The sequence below is a fragment of the Spermophilus citellus genome, assembly GCF_964194105.1.
Source record: "Spermophilus citellus genome assembly, chromosome: 2".
Taxonomy (NCBI): domain Eukaryota; kingdom Metazoa; phylum Chordata; class Mammalia; order Rodentia; family Sciuridae; genus Spermophilus; species Spermophilus citellus.
Window position 1 is genome coordinate 179,297,491 of NC_138183.1, and position 14,691 is coordinate 179,312,181.

Here is a 14,691-nt window from a genome sequence, read left to right on the forward strand (position 1 = left end):
ACCTGGTAATCCAAGGCAAAAGACATGATATTTGAAATTATACAGAATTTCTGCTTATTAATTTTATGATCTTTGCATACTGAGAAGTGCTGGCTGAATAATAAAAACAGTATTAAGATAACTATATACTACTAATTATTATTTCATTGTATGTTATTATATTGTAATATTTAAACACAATATCATCAATGACAAATGGTATAATTGATTTATTGAATGCTTTATATTCTAGGCACTGTGATGAAATGTTCTGTATTAATATATTTTTTAATATTTAAAATGACTATTAGAAGCAATTACTGTTATCCTCAATTTTCTAATGAAGAAATTGTACTTAAAATGCATAAAATATCTTGATCAAAGCCTCTCAGACAGTAAATGGTACAGGTAGTATGCAAACTTAGACCAAATGCTTGGTCTTGGAAAACTTCTCCAAGTACTTAGCTAAGAATTTAGTTAGGGCCCTAATCTTTCCTTATAGCTGCGGGAACTATCCACATATAAATTCCACCCTGGCTCTATCTGTTCTGAATGAAGGTAGGGAATACTGATGTCAAATTTTACTTTACAAAAAGAAGAATTAGAAGTCAAAAACTAGAATTTGTAGAAGATTTTTGAATAAATGTGCTAGTTTTGTGGTTTCATTAGTAATAATCCTCTAGATATCTATCAGATTTATTATTTCCATAAGTTTTCTGAGCTTCACAAAATGCTGTGTATCGGACAGGGTAGGTATGAGGACTCCCACTTTGCTTATGCAGAACCTGGTGCTTAAAGGGTAATTGTTTCAAAGTTTCAAGGTTGCTACCTTGCAGAACTTGCCCTTCCATGTCTTTTCTTCACACAGTGTGAGGCTAAACTTATAAAAAAGAGGCCCACTCTAGCTTCATGGAAGGGGGGAGTCCTGGATCAACTATGTAAATAAGATTTAAGAAATGACCATTAAAGTAAGATTAGTTAGAGGCTTCAAAGTGGTGAGAGAGATATAGTGTGCTGTTGTAAAGGAAACATTGGCCCCATGGGCGGTAATTCCCAGTTGTAAATTGTCAGTTTTTATATAAGTATTATTATCTGCTCATAATATTTAAAAGTAAATTGTAAATAACATGCCTGGAATGTTTCACTTTTAAAAGATGTATGTGCATATAATATGTGTATGCATTGTGTATATGTGCATTTTATACATATACACAATATGCAATAAAATATCTAGGGCATTATCTTTTTTAAATATTTTGTTTTTTAGTTTTATTTGGATACAATGCCTTTATTTTATTTATTTACTTAAGTGTGGTGCTGAGGACTGAACCCAGCGCTTCGCATGTGCTAGGCGAGCACGAGTGTTCTACTGCTGAGCAGTGACCACAGCCCCGCATGCATTATCTTTTTACTACACATTGTACTGATGCTTTTATTTTCCCCCCTAAAACCACCCTTAGATAAATCTGAGGTTTCAGTTTGCTTTTATTTTCTTCTACAGAGACAAATTGTGTATATACATTATATTTTTGTTTACACACATGGATGTAAGAAAGAATGAATGATGGCTATACCTGGGATGTGGGCTTGAGATTGAGGTTGGGTCTCAACAGTATTTTATTTTGCACTCTGTTTTTTTTTTTTTTTTTTTTTTTTGAATGAATGAGCATCTATTATTTTTGACTCATTTTATTTGTATTTTATTATTTAAAATACAAGCTGAAATATTATTATCATAATGTATAAAATAAGCATACAGGCAGAATATACATACTTACAATTCAAGTGTTTTGAAATATATTTTTGAAAATTCTCCTTTAGACTTGGCTTTGGATTTCTGGACCTCTGTGCCTGTACTGTGCAGAAAGACTTTATCGGTGTATCCGGAGCAATAAGCCAGTCACCATCATCTCAGTCATTAGTCATCCATCAGATGTCATGGAGATCCGAATGGTCAAAGAAAATTTTAAAGCAAGACCTGGTCAGGTGAGTCAATGGTCAACAACTTTAAAAACACCCTTAATTTCTTAATTATAAAAATATAAAAAAATAGTACACATAGCTTCATTGGGATAGTTGAATTTCTTTTTTAGTAATTTAAAATCAATCTGTTTGTTGCTTTTTCAGTATATTATTCTTCACTGTCCCAGTGTATCTGCGTTGGAAAACCATCCATTTACTCTCACAATGGTAAGACACTTGTTTCTTGATTTTTAAAAATTTTAGAGTGCAGTGGATTTTTATGTGCGTTTTTAACTTCATTCAAAAAATTATTCAAGGCTTTTATGATATTCTTAATGTTTCAGTAAACTATATTTTTACAAAGAAATGCATCCATTCAGAACCTATGTGGTTTTTTATTACTTTCTGATAGTTTACAATTTGATAAGTAACGTACTTCAAATATATTAAAGGTTGTTCATTCAAAACAGAAAATTTCTGAAATATTTTCACTTTCTCTTTTATGAAGTATTTTTGAAAATAAAATAAAGTTTTCTTTAGATAGGTGGAAAAGAGGATACTCTGAATTGAAGCAGAGGAATTAGAAAATAAGATTAAGGATATGAGAATCAGAAAATCAAGGCAGCATTGCCCACATGGATTATAAAATTGGGATCTTGGAGACTTTAGGATACAACATTGGAAGCCAAGGAGCAGGGCCATGTCCATTGCTCCTCTAGGATGTGCCTGTGACAGAGGGTTATTCTTTTACATACCGACTGCAAGGGGCTTGTTGAATACATCTCACTAACAGAACTTTCCTCTGGAGTTTCATCTGAATCATGTGTTATTTCTGACAGATATGACATTTCCCTTTCTCTGCATTCATGTGTCCCATAAACATGAAATTGGTATCATACAAAGAAGATAAGAATGAAAAAAAGAAGAAAATGTCTAAGTAAATTTGTCTTTATTTAAGTTGACATAATCTTATAGTGATAATTTTTTTTTCAGAAATTGACCTTTCCTTGTGTTGAGATTTATTTTGAAATTATTTCCTTACCAGAGCATGAAATAGTAAACATGGGATAAGCAAAGAATGCAATTGCTGAATGGCAAGTACAGACAAGGGAGACTTTATTTTATAAAATAATTTCCAACATGCTCAAAAGTAGAATAGTGTGTACAGGAAGATACAATGTACCCATCAAAAAACACATATAATATATGTTTCTTTTTGGTATACACTACCACTGAAAACTTTTATGCTCTCTCAACACAGAAAATCAAAGAATTTCTTACCTATAGTACACATTGAGTAGAGACCTCTAGGTCCACCCTTCTTCTGTTAGCCCAGCCTCTTTCATGAGGCAAAATGAGAAACACAAAAGGAGTGGAGTGTACAACCTTAAGGACTTTATGCAGGTTCCTAATGTGGGCTGCCTAGCTTTTTAAAATGAAATTGTGGTAAGATCTATGACAGCCTTGTAACTGGCTTGAAACAAAATGGGAGGGAAATTAGAGGGGTTGAAGGGAATGTAAGGAACAGATAGAAGAAATGAAACTGAAGATAAGAGAGAACTGAAGAAGGGAGACCAAATTATATGTCAAATAAAATGAAATTGTGTGTTTGTATAAAGAGCACAGAACTTTAGAATTCAGCTGTTATTTATTAGATCTGTATGTTGTGAGTGTATCTCCTGACTTCCCTAAGTTTCAATTTCTTGGTCTGCAAAATAGTGCTAGTGGTACTTATCCAATAAAATAACAGGTATACAACCTTAGTTACATGACTCCTGCCCAGTACTTTGTAATTATATTACTATTAACTTTGATAATATAAAATATCTTCTTTCAATTTGAATCATTTTATTCACTTCTGAAATTATACTTTTTAAGAGTGTTTTCATTATCACATAATACTTATACGTAATAGTGGGTTCATTCTGACATAACCATACCTGCATGGAATATAATTTGCTCCATTTCAGGACCCAATACTTCCTCTTTATACCTTCCCCCATTTCACTTCCTCCATTCTACTTATCTTCTTTGTATTTATTTATTTTTAAAGTTGTGCTTTATAGATATACATAAAAGTGGACTTCACCTTTATACATATAATAATATATATGTATAACCTTAATTACCTTTATACACATATTCATATATACAAACATAATTTGGTCCATTTCATTCTGCAGTCCCTCCCTTTTCCTATACCCTTCCTCATAGGGAATCTTCAATTTCCTTTCTCACAATCACTAATATTCCTTCCATTTCATGGGATCCTCCCTCATACCTTTTTTCCTTATTTTACTCTAATTTCCATACATGAGAGAAAACAATTGACCTTAACTTTCCAAGCATGGATATTGTGAATTGTACTGTTATAAACATTGATGATTGTGTATCAGTAAGTATTATGATATTCATTCTTTTGGAAAATACTAAGGGGTGGGATAGCTGGGTTATACTGTGTTCCATTCCTAGTTTCTTGCGGAATCTCCATGCTGCTTTCCAAAGTATCTGAGAATTTGCAGATCCATTAACAGTGTATGATTGTGCCTTTTCTTCCACATATTTACCAGCATTTATTATTATTTGTATTCTTGATATTTGACATTCTAGCTGGAGTGAGAAGGAATCTCAATATTGTTTTGAGTTGTATTTTTCTGATTGCTAGGGATGTTGAATATTTTTCACATATTGTTAACCATTTGTATTTCTTATCTTGAGAAATGTCCAGCTTGTTTTATTGCCCATTTATTGACTAGGGTATTAGTTTGTTTGCTTTTTGATTTTTTTTTGGAAGGGAGGGAAGTCTTTATATATTCTGAATATCAATCCCCCGACAGAGGAGTAACTGGCAAAGATTTTCTGCCATTCTGTAGGCTTTTTCTACCTGCTCTTCTATTCTATTCCATTGGTCTTTATGACTATTTTGATACCATTATTGGGCTGTTTTTTGTTGTTGTTATTTTTTTTTAACTATAGGTCTGTTGTATAATTTGAGATCAGTTATTGTGATACCTCTTGCATCATTATTGTTGAGGATTGCTTTAGCTATTCTGGGTCTCTTATTCTTTCAAATTAATTTTAGGACTATTTTTCTAGTTTTATGAAGAATGCCATTGATATTTTGATGGGAATTGCATCAAATTTGTATATTGCTTTTGGTAGTATAAGCATTTGGACAATATTAAATCTGGCTATCCAAGAACACGGGAATTCCTTTCATCTTCTAAGGTCTTCTTCAATTAATATTTTAAAAAAAATATACTGTAGTTTTCATTGTAGAGATCTTTCACTTGCTTTGTTAGATTTTTTTCTTCCAATTTTCTTTCTTTTTTTTTTTAATATTTATTTATTTATTTTTAGTTTTCGGCGGACACAACATCTTTGTTGGTATGTGGTGCTGAGGATCGAACCCAGGCCGCATGCATGCCAGGCGAGCGCGCTACCGCTTGAGCCACATCCCCAGCCCTTCCAATTTTCTTTCAAGGTTACTGTGAAAAGAATACTTAACCTGATTTCTGTCTCAGCAGCTTCATTATTGGAGTATAGGAAATATATTTTTTATTGTATGTTGACCTTTTATCCTGCTACTTTGCTGAATTGGTTTATCAGTTTTAGAAGTCTTCTGAGAGTTTTTTGGGGTTTTCTAAATATATGATCATGTCATCAGCATGCGGAGATAATTTGACTTCTTTTTTTCCTATTTATATCCCTTAAATTTCTTCTATTGCTAGATTATTCTAGCAGGAATTTCAAGAACTATGCTGAATATGAGTTGTTGAGAGTTGACATCCTTGTCTTATTCCTGATTATAATGAAATGCTTTCAGTTTTTCACCCTTCAGTATGATGTCATCTTGAGTTGGTTGTATATCTTTATTGGTTGTATATCTTTATAAAGTAAAGTAAGTTTATAAAGTACAGGTAAGTTCCTGCTATTGCTTTTTTCTCCAGCGTTTTTAACATGCATTGGTGGTGGATTTTGTCAGTGGCTTTTTATGCATCTATTGAGATGATCATATGATTCTTGTTCTTAATTCTATTTTGTGGTGAATTATATTTTTTGATTTACATATGTTCAGTCAACTCTGTACCCTAGCATGAAATTCAGTTGACCATGGTGTACTATCCTTTTAATGCATTTTTGAATGCAGCAGGCTAACATTTTATTAAGGATTTTTGCATCTTTGTTCATCAGGGATATTAGTGTGTGGTTTTCTTTCCTTGATGTCATTGTCTGGTTTGGTATCAGAGTAATATTGGCTAAATAGAATAAATTTGGCAGTGTTCTCTCCCTTTTTGTTCCAGGGGAAAATTTGAGAATACTCAGCATTAGTTCTTCTTAAAGGTCTGGTACAAGTTGGCTAAGAATCCATTCATCTTTGGTGTTTCTTTGAAGGCTTTTTATTGTTGTTTAAACCTATTGCTTGATGTTGATCTGCTAAGGTTTTCTCTATTCTCATGGTTCAATTTGAGTGGTTTGTGTATGTCAAGAAATTTGTCAGTATTTTGTAGATTTTACAGTTTATATAGTTTAAATTTTTAAAATAGTTTCTAATAATTCTTTGTATTTCCAAAGTGTCTCTGGTGATATCTACTTTTTTATCTGTAATTTTGTTGATGTGGATCGACTCTTTTGGTTAGATTGGCTAGATGTTCATCAATCCTTTTTATCTTTTCAATGAACCATCTCTTTGTTGTATTAATTCTTTTTGTCTTGTTTCTTTGTCATTAATTTAATTAATTTTAGCTTAAATCATAATTTTTTCTTGTCCTTTATTAATTTTGTAATTAGTTTTTTCTTCCAGTTCTAATATTAGATTATTTTGGATATTTTTGCTTTAAAAAATATATATAGAGACACTCAAATCTAAAACTTTCCTCTTAGAACTGCCTTCAGATTGTCACAGAGATTTTGATATATTGTATCTCTATTCTCATTTGTTTCTAAATATTTTTTATTTCTCTACTGATTTCTGGTATGATCCTCACTCAAAATTTTATACATAATCTCAGGTGTTAAAATGGTTTCTATTTTTTAATCTTGTTATTGATTTCTAATTTCATTGCATTATGATCTAATATTATACAAGAAATTATCTCTTTTTTTGTTTTGTATTTGCTAAGTCTTGTTTTGTGTCCTAAAATATTGTCTATTGTAGAGAAGGTTCCATGTGCAGCAGAGAAGAAAGTGAATTCGGTTGTTAATGAATCAAATATTTTATAGAGTTCTGTTAGGTCCATTTGATTAATATTACATTTTATTTCTGAAATCTTACCTTGTTTATACTTGAATGACCTATCTATTGGTCAGGGAGGTGTGTTAAAATCAACCAGTATCATTGTATTGGGGGTTATTTGATTCTTCTCTTGAGTAAGATTTGTTTTATACAGATTTGTTTTATACTGTCTAAGTGCACTGACATTTGGGGCATGAATATTTAAAATCATTTTATCTTGTTGTTGGATGATTCCCTTAACCAGTGTGGCATGGCCTTCTGTGTCTCTTCTGATTTATGTTGTGTTGAAGGCATCTTTGTCAGCTATGAAAATATGTACCCTTGCTTACTTTCAGTCTCCCTTTACACAGTATAGCTTTTCATCATTTCCCAATAGCCTATAGATGTCTCCCTGTAAGATGACTCTCTTATAAAACAACCTATGGTTGGTCTGTGTTTTAATCTGTTCTGCCAATCTGCTTTAGTTGGGGAGTTTAAACCTTTTACATTTAGTTTTATTATAGAAAGATGATTTTTTTCCTGACATTTTGATTTATTTGTTTAATTCAGACTTGATTATTCTTTGACTATTCTTCTAGTGAGATTCATTCTTATGTTGGCTCTGATGTTTATTTATTTATTTGGTACTAGTTATTGAATGCATGAGTGTTTTACCACAGAGCTACATCCCCAGTCCTTTTCATTTTTTTAAAAAAAAAATTGAGCAAGGGTCTTGCTGACTTGCTGAGGTTCCCACTAGGTTTCTGAGACTGACCTTCAAATTGAAAGTCTCTTGCCTCAGCCTCCTGGGCCTCTGGTATTACAGGTGTGTGCCACCATACCCAGCTTCTGGTATTTGTTTTTCATTTCTTCTGTATGGAATATTTTAGAGTATGTTTTGTAGTGCTAGCTTAGTATTATAAATTGTGGTAATTTTTGTGTATCATGGAAATGTTTTAATTCATATTTAATTCTGAAGTTTAGGTTTGCTGGATATAGCAAACTTTGTTGGTACCCGTTTTTCATGGCGTGGTATGTATTATTTCAAGGAGAAGGTGAGAGTAGTGGGAAGACAGGAATATAAAGAGGAAGAAAAAAGGAAGGATCATGAACCCAAATCAGTTTCCATGTATTTAAATGCACTGACATTTGGGGCATGGATATTTAAAATCATTTTATTTTGTTGTTGGATGATTCCCCTAACCTGTATGAGCCCAACTACTATATAATCATAAAACTGCAATAATAATAATAGTAGTAACAACAACAACAATAAAGAACCTGAACGCTGATAACATTGTGCACTATTCTATGCTTTGGTAATGTGGGATTGTTCTGTTTTTGTTTAATTGTTTTGGGAGGGAGGATTTATTTCAGTGCATTTACTGTGGTTGGAATTCAGAAAGCAATACAAAATATATTGAGTTTACCAATGTGAATCTCTTTTTTGTAAGTTAAAATTATCTAATATTTGCAATTTCATATGACTGAACCTCACATTGTTTTAAAAGCTTACTTTAATTTTGTGAACTATTATTTTCTATTTTTGGCTAATTTGTTATTATGTCTATCTATGGCTGACTTTGGGGGTCTGTATAAGTTCTATTTAATTCTATTACTAACATGGTGAAATACTTTAGAATTTTTTTTTTTTGAAAAATTTTAGGTACATTTTAGTGTCTTGTTGCAATAAAAATTAAATAGTGTTCTTTCAGCTTTGAAAAGATGTTTTGGCTTCAAATATCTATATCTATATACATATATATCTATATATCTATATATCTATATATATATATATATATAATTTTCTAAGAGAAAAGTTTGTATAATATTAAAAGCTAATATGTAGAATAAATTTTATAGTGCTTAGCATTTAAATTTTATTATAAAATTGATGTAAGCAATTTAGAATTATGACCTTATTCTCATAATAAGATAATTTATATAATATTTGACCTTTCAATTAAAAAAAAAGGAACAACAAATCTCTTGGCTGTTAGGGTCTTGGCATAGAAATCAATAGAAAATCTAACTGGCTTACCTCTAAATATTACCTCTAAACGTTTTCTCTTCCAACTTTTAAAATTTTATCCTTGTTCTGGGTATTATACATCTTAATTACAGTGTATCTTGAAGAAGATCTTATTAAATATTGTCTATTTAGGCTCTAAGTGGGTCTTGTATTTGGGTTGCCATCTTATTTCTAGAGTTTGGAAATTTTTCTGATATTATTTCATTGAAAAGGTTGTGCATTTCTTTAGTTTGTATATTCGTGCCTCCTCTATACGAGTGATTTAAAGGCTTTCTCTTAATGTTATTCCCATCTGCTGAGATGATTATCTCCTACTTTTATGCAAGAGACTATTTTGTGAGCTTTTTGCTATTAAAGCCCACAGGCAAAGTAAATATCCAAATATTGATACTGCTGCTCAATGTATCCTCTGCAATGCCAAATCTCAGCACCACTTTGAGAGAAGATACTAAACCCTATTAACTGCAAGCACTTCAGATCAAAGCCATGTATTAATAAACCTCAGGAAAAATAAAAATAAACTTATTGAAAATATTTTCCATTGTTCCTCAATTCCAAGTATAAAATCATAATAATGTTCTTAAATAGATTTAGAAATGGATTATTGAATATAGTAAAATTACTCTTACACTATATAGATGTTGAAAAGAGAAGATTAAAAAATGAGAAAAGGAAAAAAAAAGAGATATAATAGACAAGTAATATGAACCAAGGTACAAAAAAGAAATGAGATTTAAGGCAGGAGATTAACATTTAAATTTTGTTATAAAAATTATGTAAGCAATTTAGAATTATCACCTTATTCTCAAAATGAAATAATTTGCATTATATTTTACCTTTAATTTTTAGAGAAACAACTAACATTAAGGATAAGGCAAGAGGGAAAAAAGAGACTAAGAGGAGCAAGTATAAAGCAGTATTAGGAAAGCAAAGATGAGGAAAAGAATTATTCCAGTTAATGCTCTAAAACACAATAAATACAATTTATTGGGTTGAGGACTATAATATCAAATATTGAGGGAACATGTATTGATTCAATAAAAAAGTAATATTTTAAGATCAAAATTGATGTTCCAACTATTTATGATATTTAATGTCTAGGTGGGGAGATTTCTTACTGAATCTTCCTAATTTGAATGTTATAAGGATTTGAGTATAGCCATGTAAGTGTATACACACTATCAGTTTTGTTGCCATGAGTTTTCATTTACATGCAGGGCACTATATACTCTGATAGTCACAGTGCTGGTTTGTTCTTTCTTTTTTTCTTTGGAGATTTTATAGTTGATGTGGCTATTTTACTTTATTTTTAGTTGACATAATAATTGTACATATTGGGTTGGGGATGTAGTTGTGTTGTAGAGAATATCCTGAGCATGTTTATGACTTGTCTTCAATTCTCAGCACAAAAAACATCTATTTTGTGGGTTTTAGGATGATGTTTTGATATGGGTATACAATATGTTATGATCAAATTAGGCTAATTAGCATATTAATTATCTCAACTATTTATTTTTTAAAATGGCTAGAAGAGAGTTTTAAATTCTCCTTTGTAGCTGGTTCTTTATCATTCAGATTTCAGCTCACATGCTATCTTTATTCTCCATCTCCTTATCTAAGTCACTCTTTAACCTTTTATCCTCTTTAAATTTATTTTCTAAAACTCATTCTTAATTGGGATGATTAGATTTATAATTTGTTCATGTATTTTCTATTTGCCTTTGCTCCTTGAGAAAGTAAAGTACATGAGTGAAGGACCTGGTCTATTCTCCGTTGTGGATCTCTCCAACAGTGTTGAGAACTGTGCGTGGGGAACAGTAGGCACTCTGAAAGATTGTGGCTGGGGCTGGGGATGTGGCTCAAGCGGTAGCGCGCTCGCCTGGCATTCGTGCGGCCCGGGTTCGATTCCAGCACCACATACCAACAAAGATGTTGTGTCCGCCAAGAACTAAAAAATAAATATTAAAAAAAAAAAGATTGTGGCTGGGTGAATTAAGGTGGGGGGTATGTCTATAGCTGTCATTGGATTCTAAAATTTAAGAAATAGTCATTGAAAGGATTATTTCAGTTATTTTGTCAGTAATTTGGAACCTGATTGTATAAACCCTCAGCTGGCAGGCTAAGAAGTTGATTGGATCAACATAAAGATTTGGAGGGGAGAAGCATATCAGGACTGCTCTGTAGGCAGCTCCACTGGGCACATTTCTCCCAGAAAGGTCTATGTTCTGCTGGTATGGGATATTTAGAGGGAAAGAAGGCTGGGATGGTGGGCTGGAATTCTCTGGCAGACAGTATTTAAGGCCTTACTGTGATGATAGTGGACAAAAAAAAAAAAAAAAAAAAAGGATTTAGGATGTTTAGAAGATGTCTTAGCTTTATTCTCAGTTTCCTTGAAAATGAAGAAAGTGATTATACTCTGATATAATTCTAGGAGACACCCTCTGATTTTTGGTATGTTTAGGTATGTATGAATTTTTTGCTGAGTCATAGTTCATAATTGTTTGTGCCTTATCAGCCAAGTTACTCTCTGTTCAGGGATGCAGTGTTATGTGCCCTCCTAAAGAAAAGTTTCATGTATCCAGCACTGTCAAATACAGTGTGGGTTCCCCTGTGTATATTTCGGAGTGTGTGGGGTATGGGAATGTAGGGCCACTGCCCTTCTGGAGTGCACAGGTAACAGGTTGGTGGACTTGTATCTGGGCACTATGGGTGGTGGGCAGTAGTGGTGTCTGTATGATGCTTCTATGAAAACCCCTTTTGCGGGTATACTGCAATTTTTTTCCACTAGTACCTTGGGAATCATCCACATGAATTGCCTTCTGTTGGTCTGAATTTCATCTGAATGAGAACTGAGTTAACTGGCAACTCTGGGACTCCCATCTGGGCTCTTGGGGCACACACACTACTTCCCTGGTTGCTATGGTTTTATCTGTAATAGGTGCTTATTTATCAGCCCAGAGGCCTGAATCTGCATACTTTGAGGTTTCTGCATCTGCTTGCTCTTTTTATTGAGTATGGGGGCACATGGTACAGGGCTCAGGACTGTTGTTGCTGTTGTGGGACCCTGAATACCTGTTCCCTGTGCAGGCTTCTTTATAGCATACACAGCGTCATCATTGTTTGCATCATGGGTCCTGTGAATACAGGCTCTCTCTGAGTGGTTTGTGGCACAAAAGACTCCACCCTGGCTGATGTAGATCACTGAGGTACCATTCTAGTGACTGGGGTAGAGTGACACTTGACACATCTGAGATCCTGCAGCCAGTGATTATGGACCACTGTGTACTCATTTCTCTCTGCTGGGGCTTTTTTATAGTGGTAGTGTCTAAGCACATGATGACTTTCTGCAGCTGTGGGAACTGTGGGTGAAGGCTTTCTGTGGGCGTCGTAGGCATAGAAGCTTCCACAACTAAGTACAGCTCACCTGGCTTTTACCAGTCAGTGTGACTGTGCTAGGGTATCAGATGGGTCATCTTGGCCTGACCTACTGAGGAGGTTATGCAGAGCCCTGGGTTTGGGTTAGCATCCCCAAGGAATGATTTTGTTTTGAGTCAGCTCTATCTAGTCCTTTAATCCAAGGTGAGGGAGTAGGGATTTGGGTAACCTCCAGCTAGCAGCTTCCTTCTAGATGAATTACTGAGACAGCCCATTTCAGAGACCATCTTAAGAACCAGCATTTTTACTACTCTAGGTGTGTAGAAGCTGTAGTGATTTTAATTCCTCCTAGGGACAGTGGCTAGCTGTGGGCTTACAAGATGATTGTCCTACCTGGCATAGCTTTCTGTCCACAATTTGGGCTGAATTGTGTGATCTCCTTTACCGCCTTTGCTGATTCTGTCCCATTTTTTTTTTTTAATGAACTTTCTATTTGTCCTCAGATACATAATGAGAGAGAAAAATAAGAATTCTTACTTTAATGTGTCCTGAGCATAGGCTATTAGTACATTTTACTAACTGTATTAGTTCATGACATATATTAATTTTCTAGTTAATTTATAAAGATTTTATTTATTTTACATTTAATTTGCATTTTAAAATTTTATTTAAATTAACAGATGAAATGGTATGTATTTTTTAATAACATAATTTTTTTCAAGTTTTTTAAAGACTTTGATTTGTTTTAGTTATATTACATTTAGTTATATTTTGGCAGATTATACATACACGGAATATAACTTATTCTATTTAGGATTCCATTCTTGTGGTTGTACATGATGCAGAGTCACCCTGGTCATGTATTCAAATACAAGGCTAGGAAAGTTATATACAGTTAATTACTACTGTCTTTTCATCTTTCCCTACTCCCATCCATTCCCTTTGTCTAACCCAATAGATTTCTATTATTCCCCTCTCTAACCTCCCTTGTTTTGGGTTATTATACACAAATTAGAACATTTGGTCTTTGGGGTTTTGGGATTGGCTTATTTCACTTAGTCTGATATTCTCCAGTTTCATTCATTTATTGGCAAATACCATAATTTCATTCTTTTTTATGGCTGAGTAATATTTCATTGTTTATATATACCACATTTTCTTTATCCATTCATCCATTGAAGGACACCTAGGTTGTTTCCATAGTTTGGCTAATGTGAGTTGAGCTGCTATAAACATTGATATAGCTGCATCAATGTAATATGCTGATTTTAAGTCCTTTGGGTATAGACCAAGGAGTGGGATATCTGGGTCAAATGGTGCTTTTATTTCAAGTTTTCTAAGGTATCTCCACACTGCTTTCCAGAGTGATTGCACCAATTTGCAGTCCCACCAACAATATGTGAGAGTACCCTTCTCCCCACATCATCGCCAACATTTATTGTTACTTGTATTCTTGATAATTGCCATTCTGACAGGAGTGAGATGGAATCTCACTATAGTTTTAGTTTGCATTTCTCTGATTGATAGAAATGTTGGACATTTTTTAATATATGTGTTGATCATTCATATTTCTTCTTCAAAGAGCTGGTTCAGTTTCTTTGCCCATTTATTGATTGGGTTATTTATTTGTCTGGTGTTAAGTTTTTTGAGTTCTTTGTACATAGGTATTCTTTTTTTGCAGGGGGTTAACTTTTCATTTATTTGTGTTATCTTTAATTTCTTTTTTAAATTTTTTGACTTATTATATATGACAACAGAATGCACTACAATTTATATTACCCATATAAGGCACAATTTTTCATATCTCTGGTTGTACACAAGGTAGAGTCACATCCTATGTGTCTTCTTACATGTCCTTAGGGTGATGATGATCATCGCATTCTACCATCTTTCCTACACCTATGCCCCCTCCCTTCCCTTTTCCCCTTTGCCTATTTAGACTGTGGAAATGTACAGGGAAGCATTCCTCTGGTGAGCAAACTCCCAGGGGGTAACTGGCATTCTGTTTTTCATGCTTGTAATGCTCAGCAGTTTCTCCTTGAAGCTAGTAAGAGAACTAATATAGGTGCGGTATCTAGTTGCTATGGTAATGTCTTTTGAGAAGATGCCCTGTGTCTTATCAGCCTGG

General features: G+C 33.3%; 1 protein-coding gene across 9 annotated transcripts in view; it reads left to right on the forward strand.

The window, feature by feature from the left end:
• Positions 1 to 14,691, forward strand: part of NOX4 (NADPH oxidase 4) — a 189,392-nt gene that overhangs the window by 91,382 nt on the left and 83,319 nt on the right. For all 9 annotated transcript variants that reach the window (XM_081281667.1, XM_081281669.1, XM_081281675.1 and 6 more), the window contains 2 exons: positions 1,801 to 1,965; positions 2,107 to 2,169. In XM_081281667.1, the coding sequence (XP_081137793.1) occupies positions 1,801 to 1,965; positions 2,107 to 2,169 (228 nt within the window). The remainder of the gene's footprint in view (positions 1 to 1,800; positions 1,966 to 2,106; positions 2,170 to 14,691) is intronic.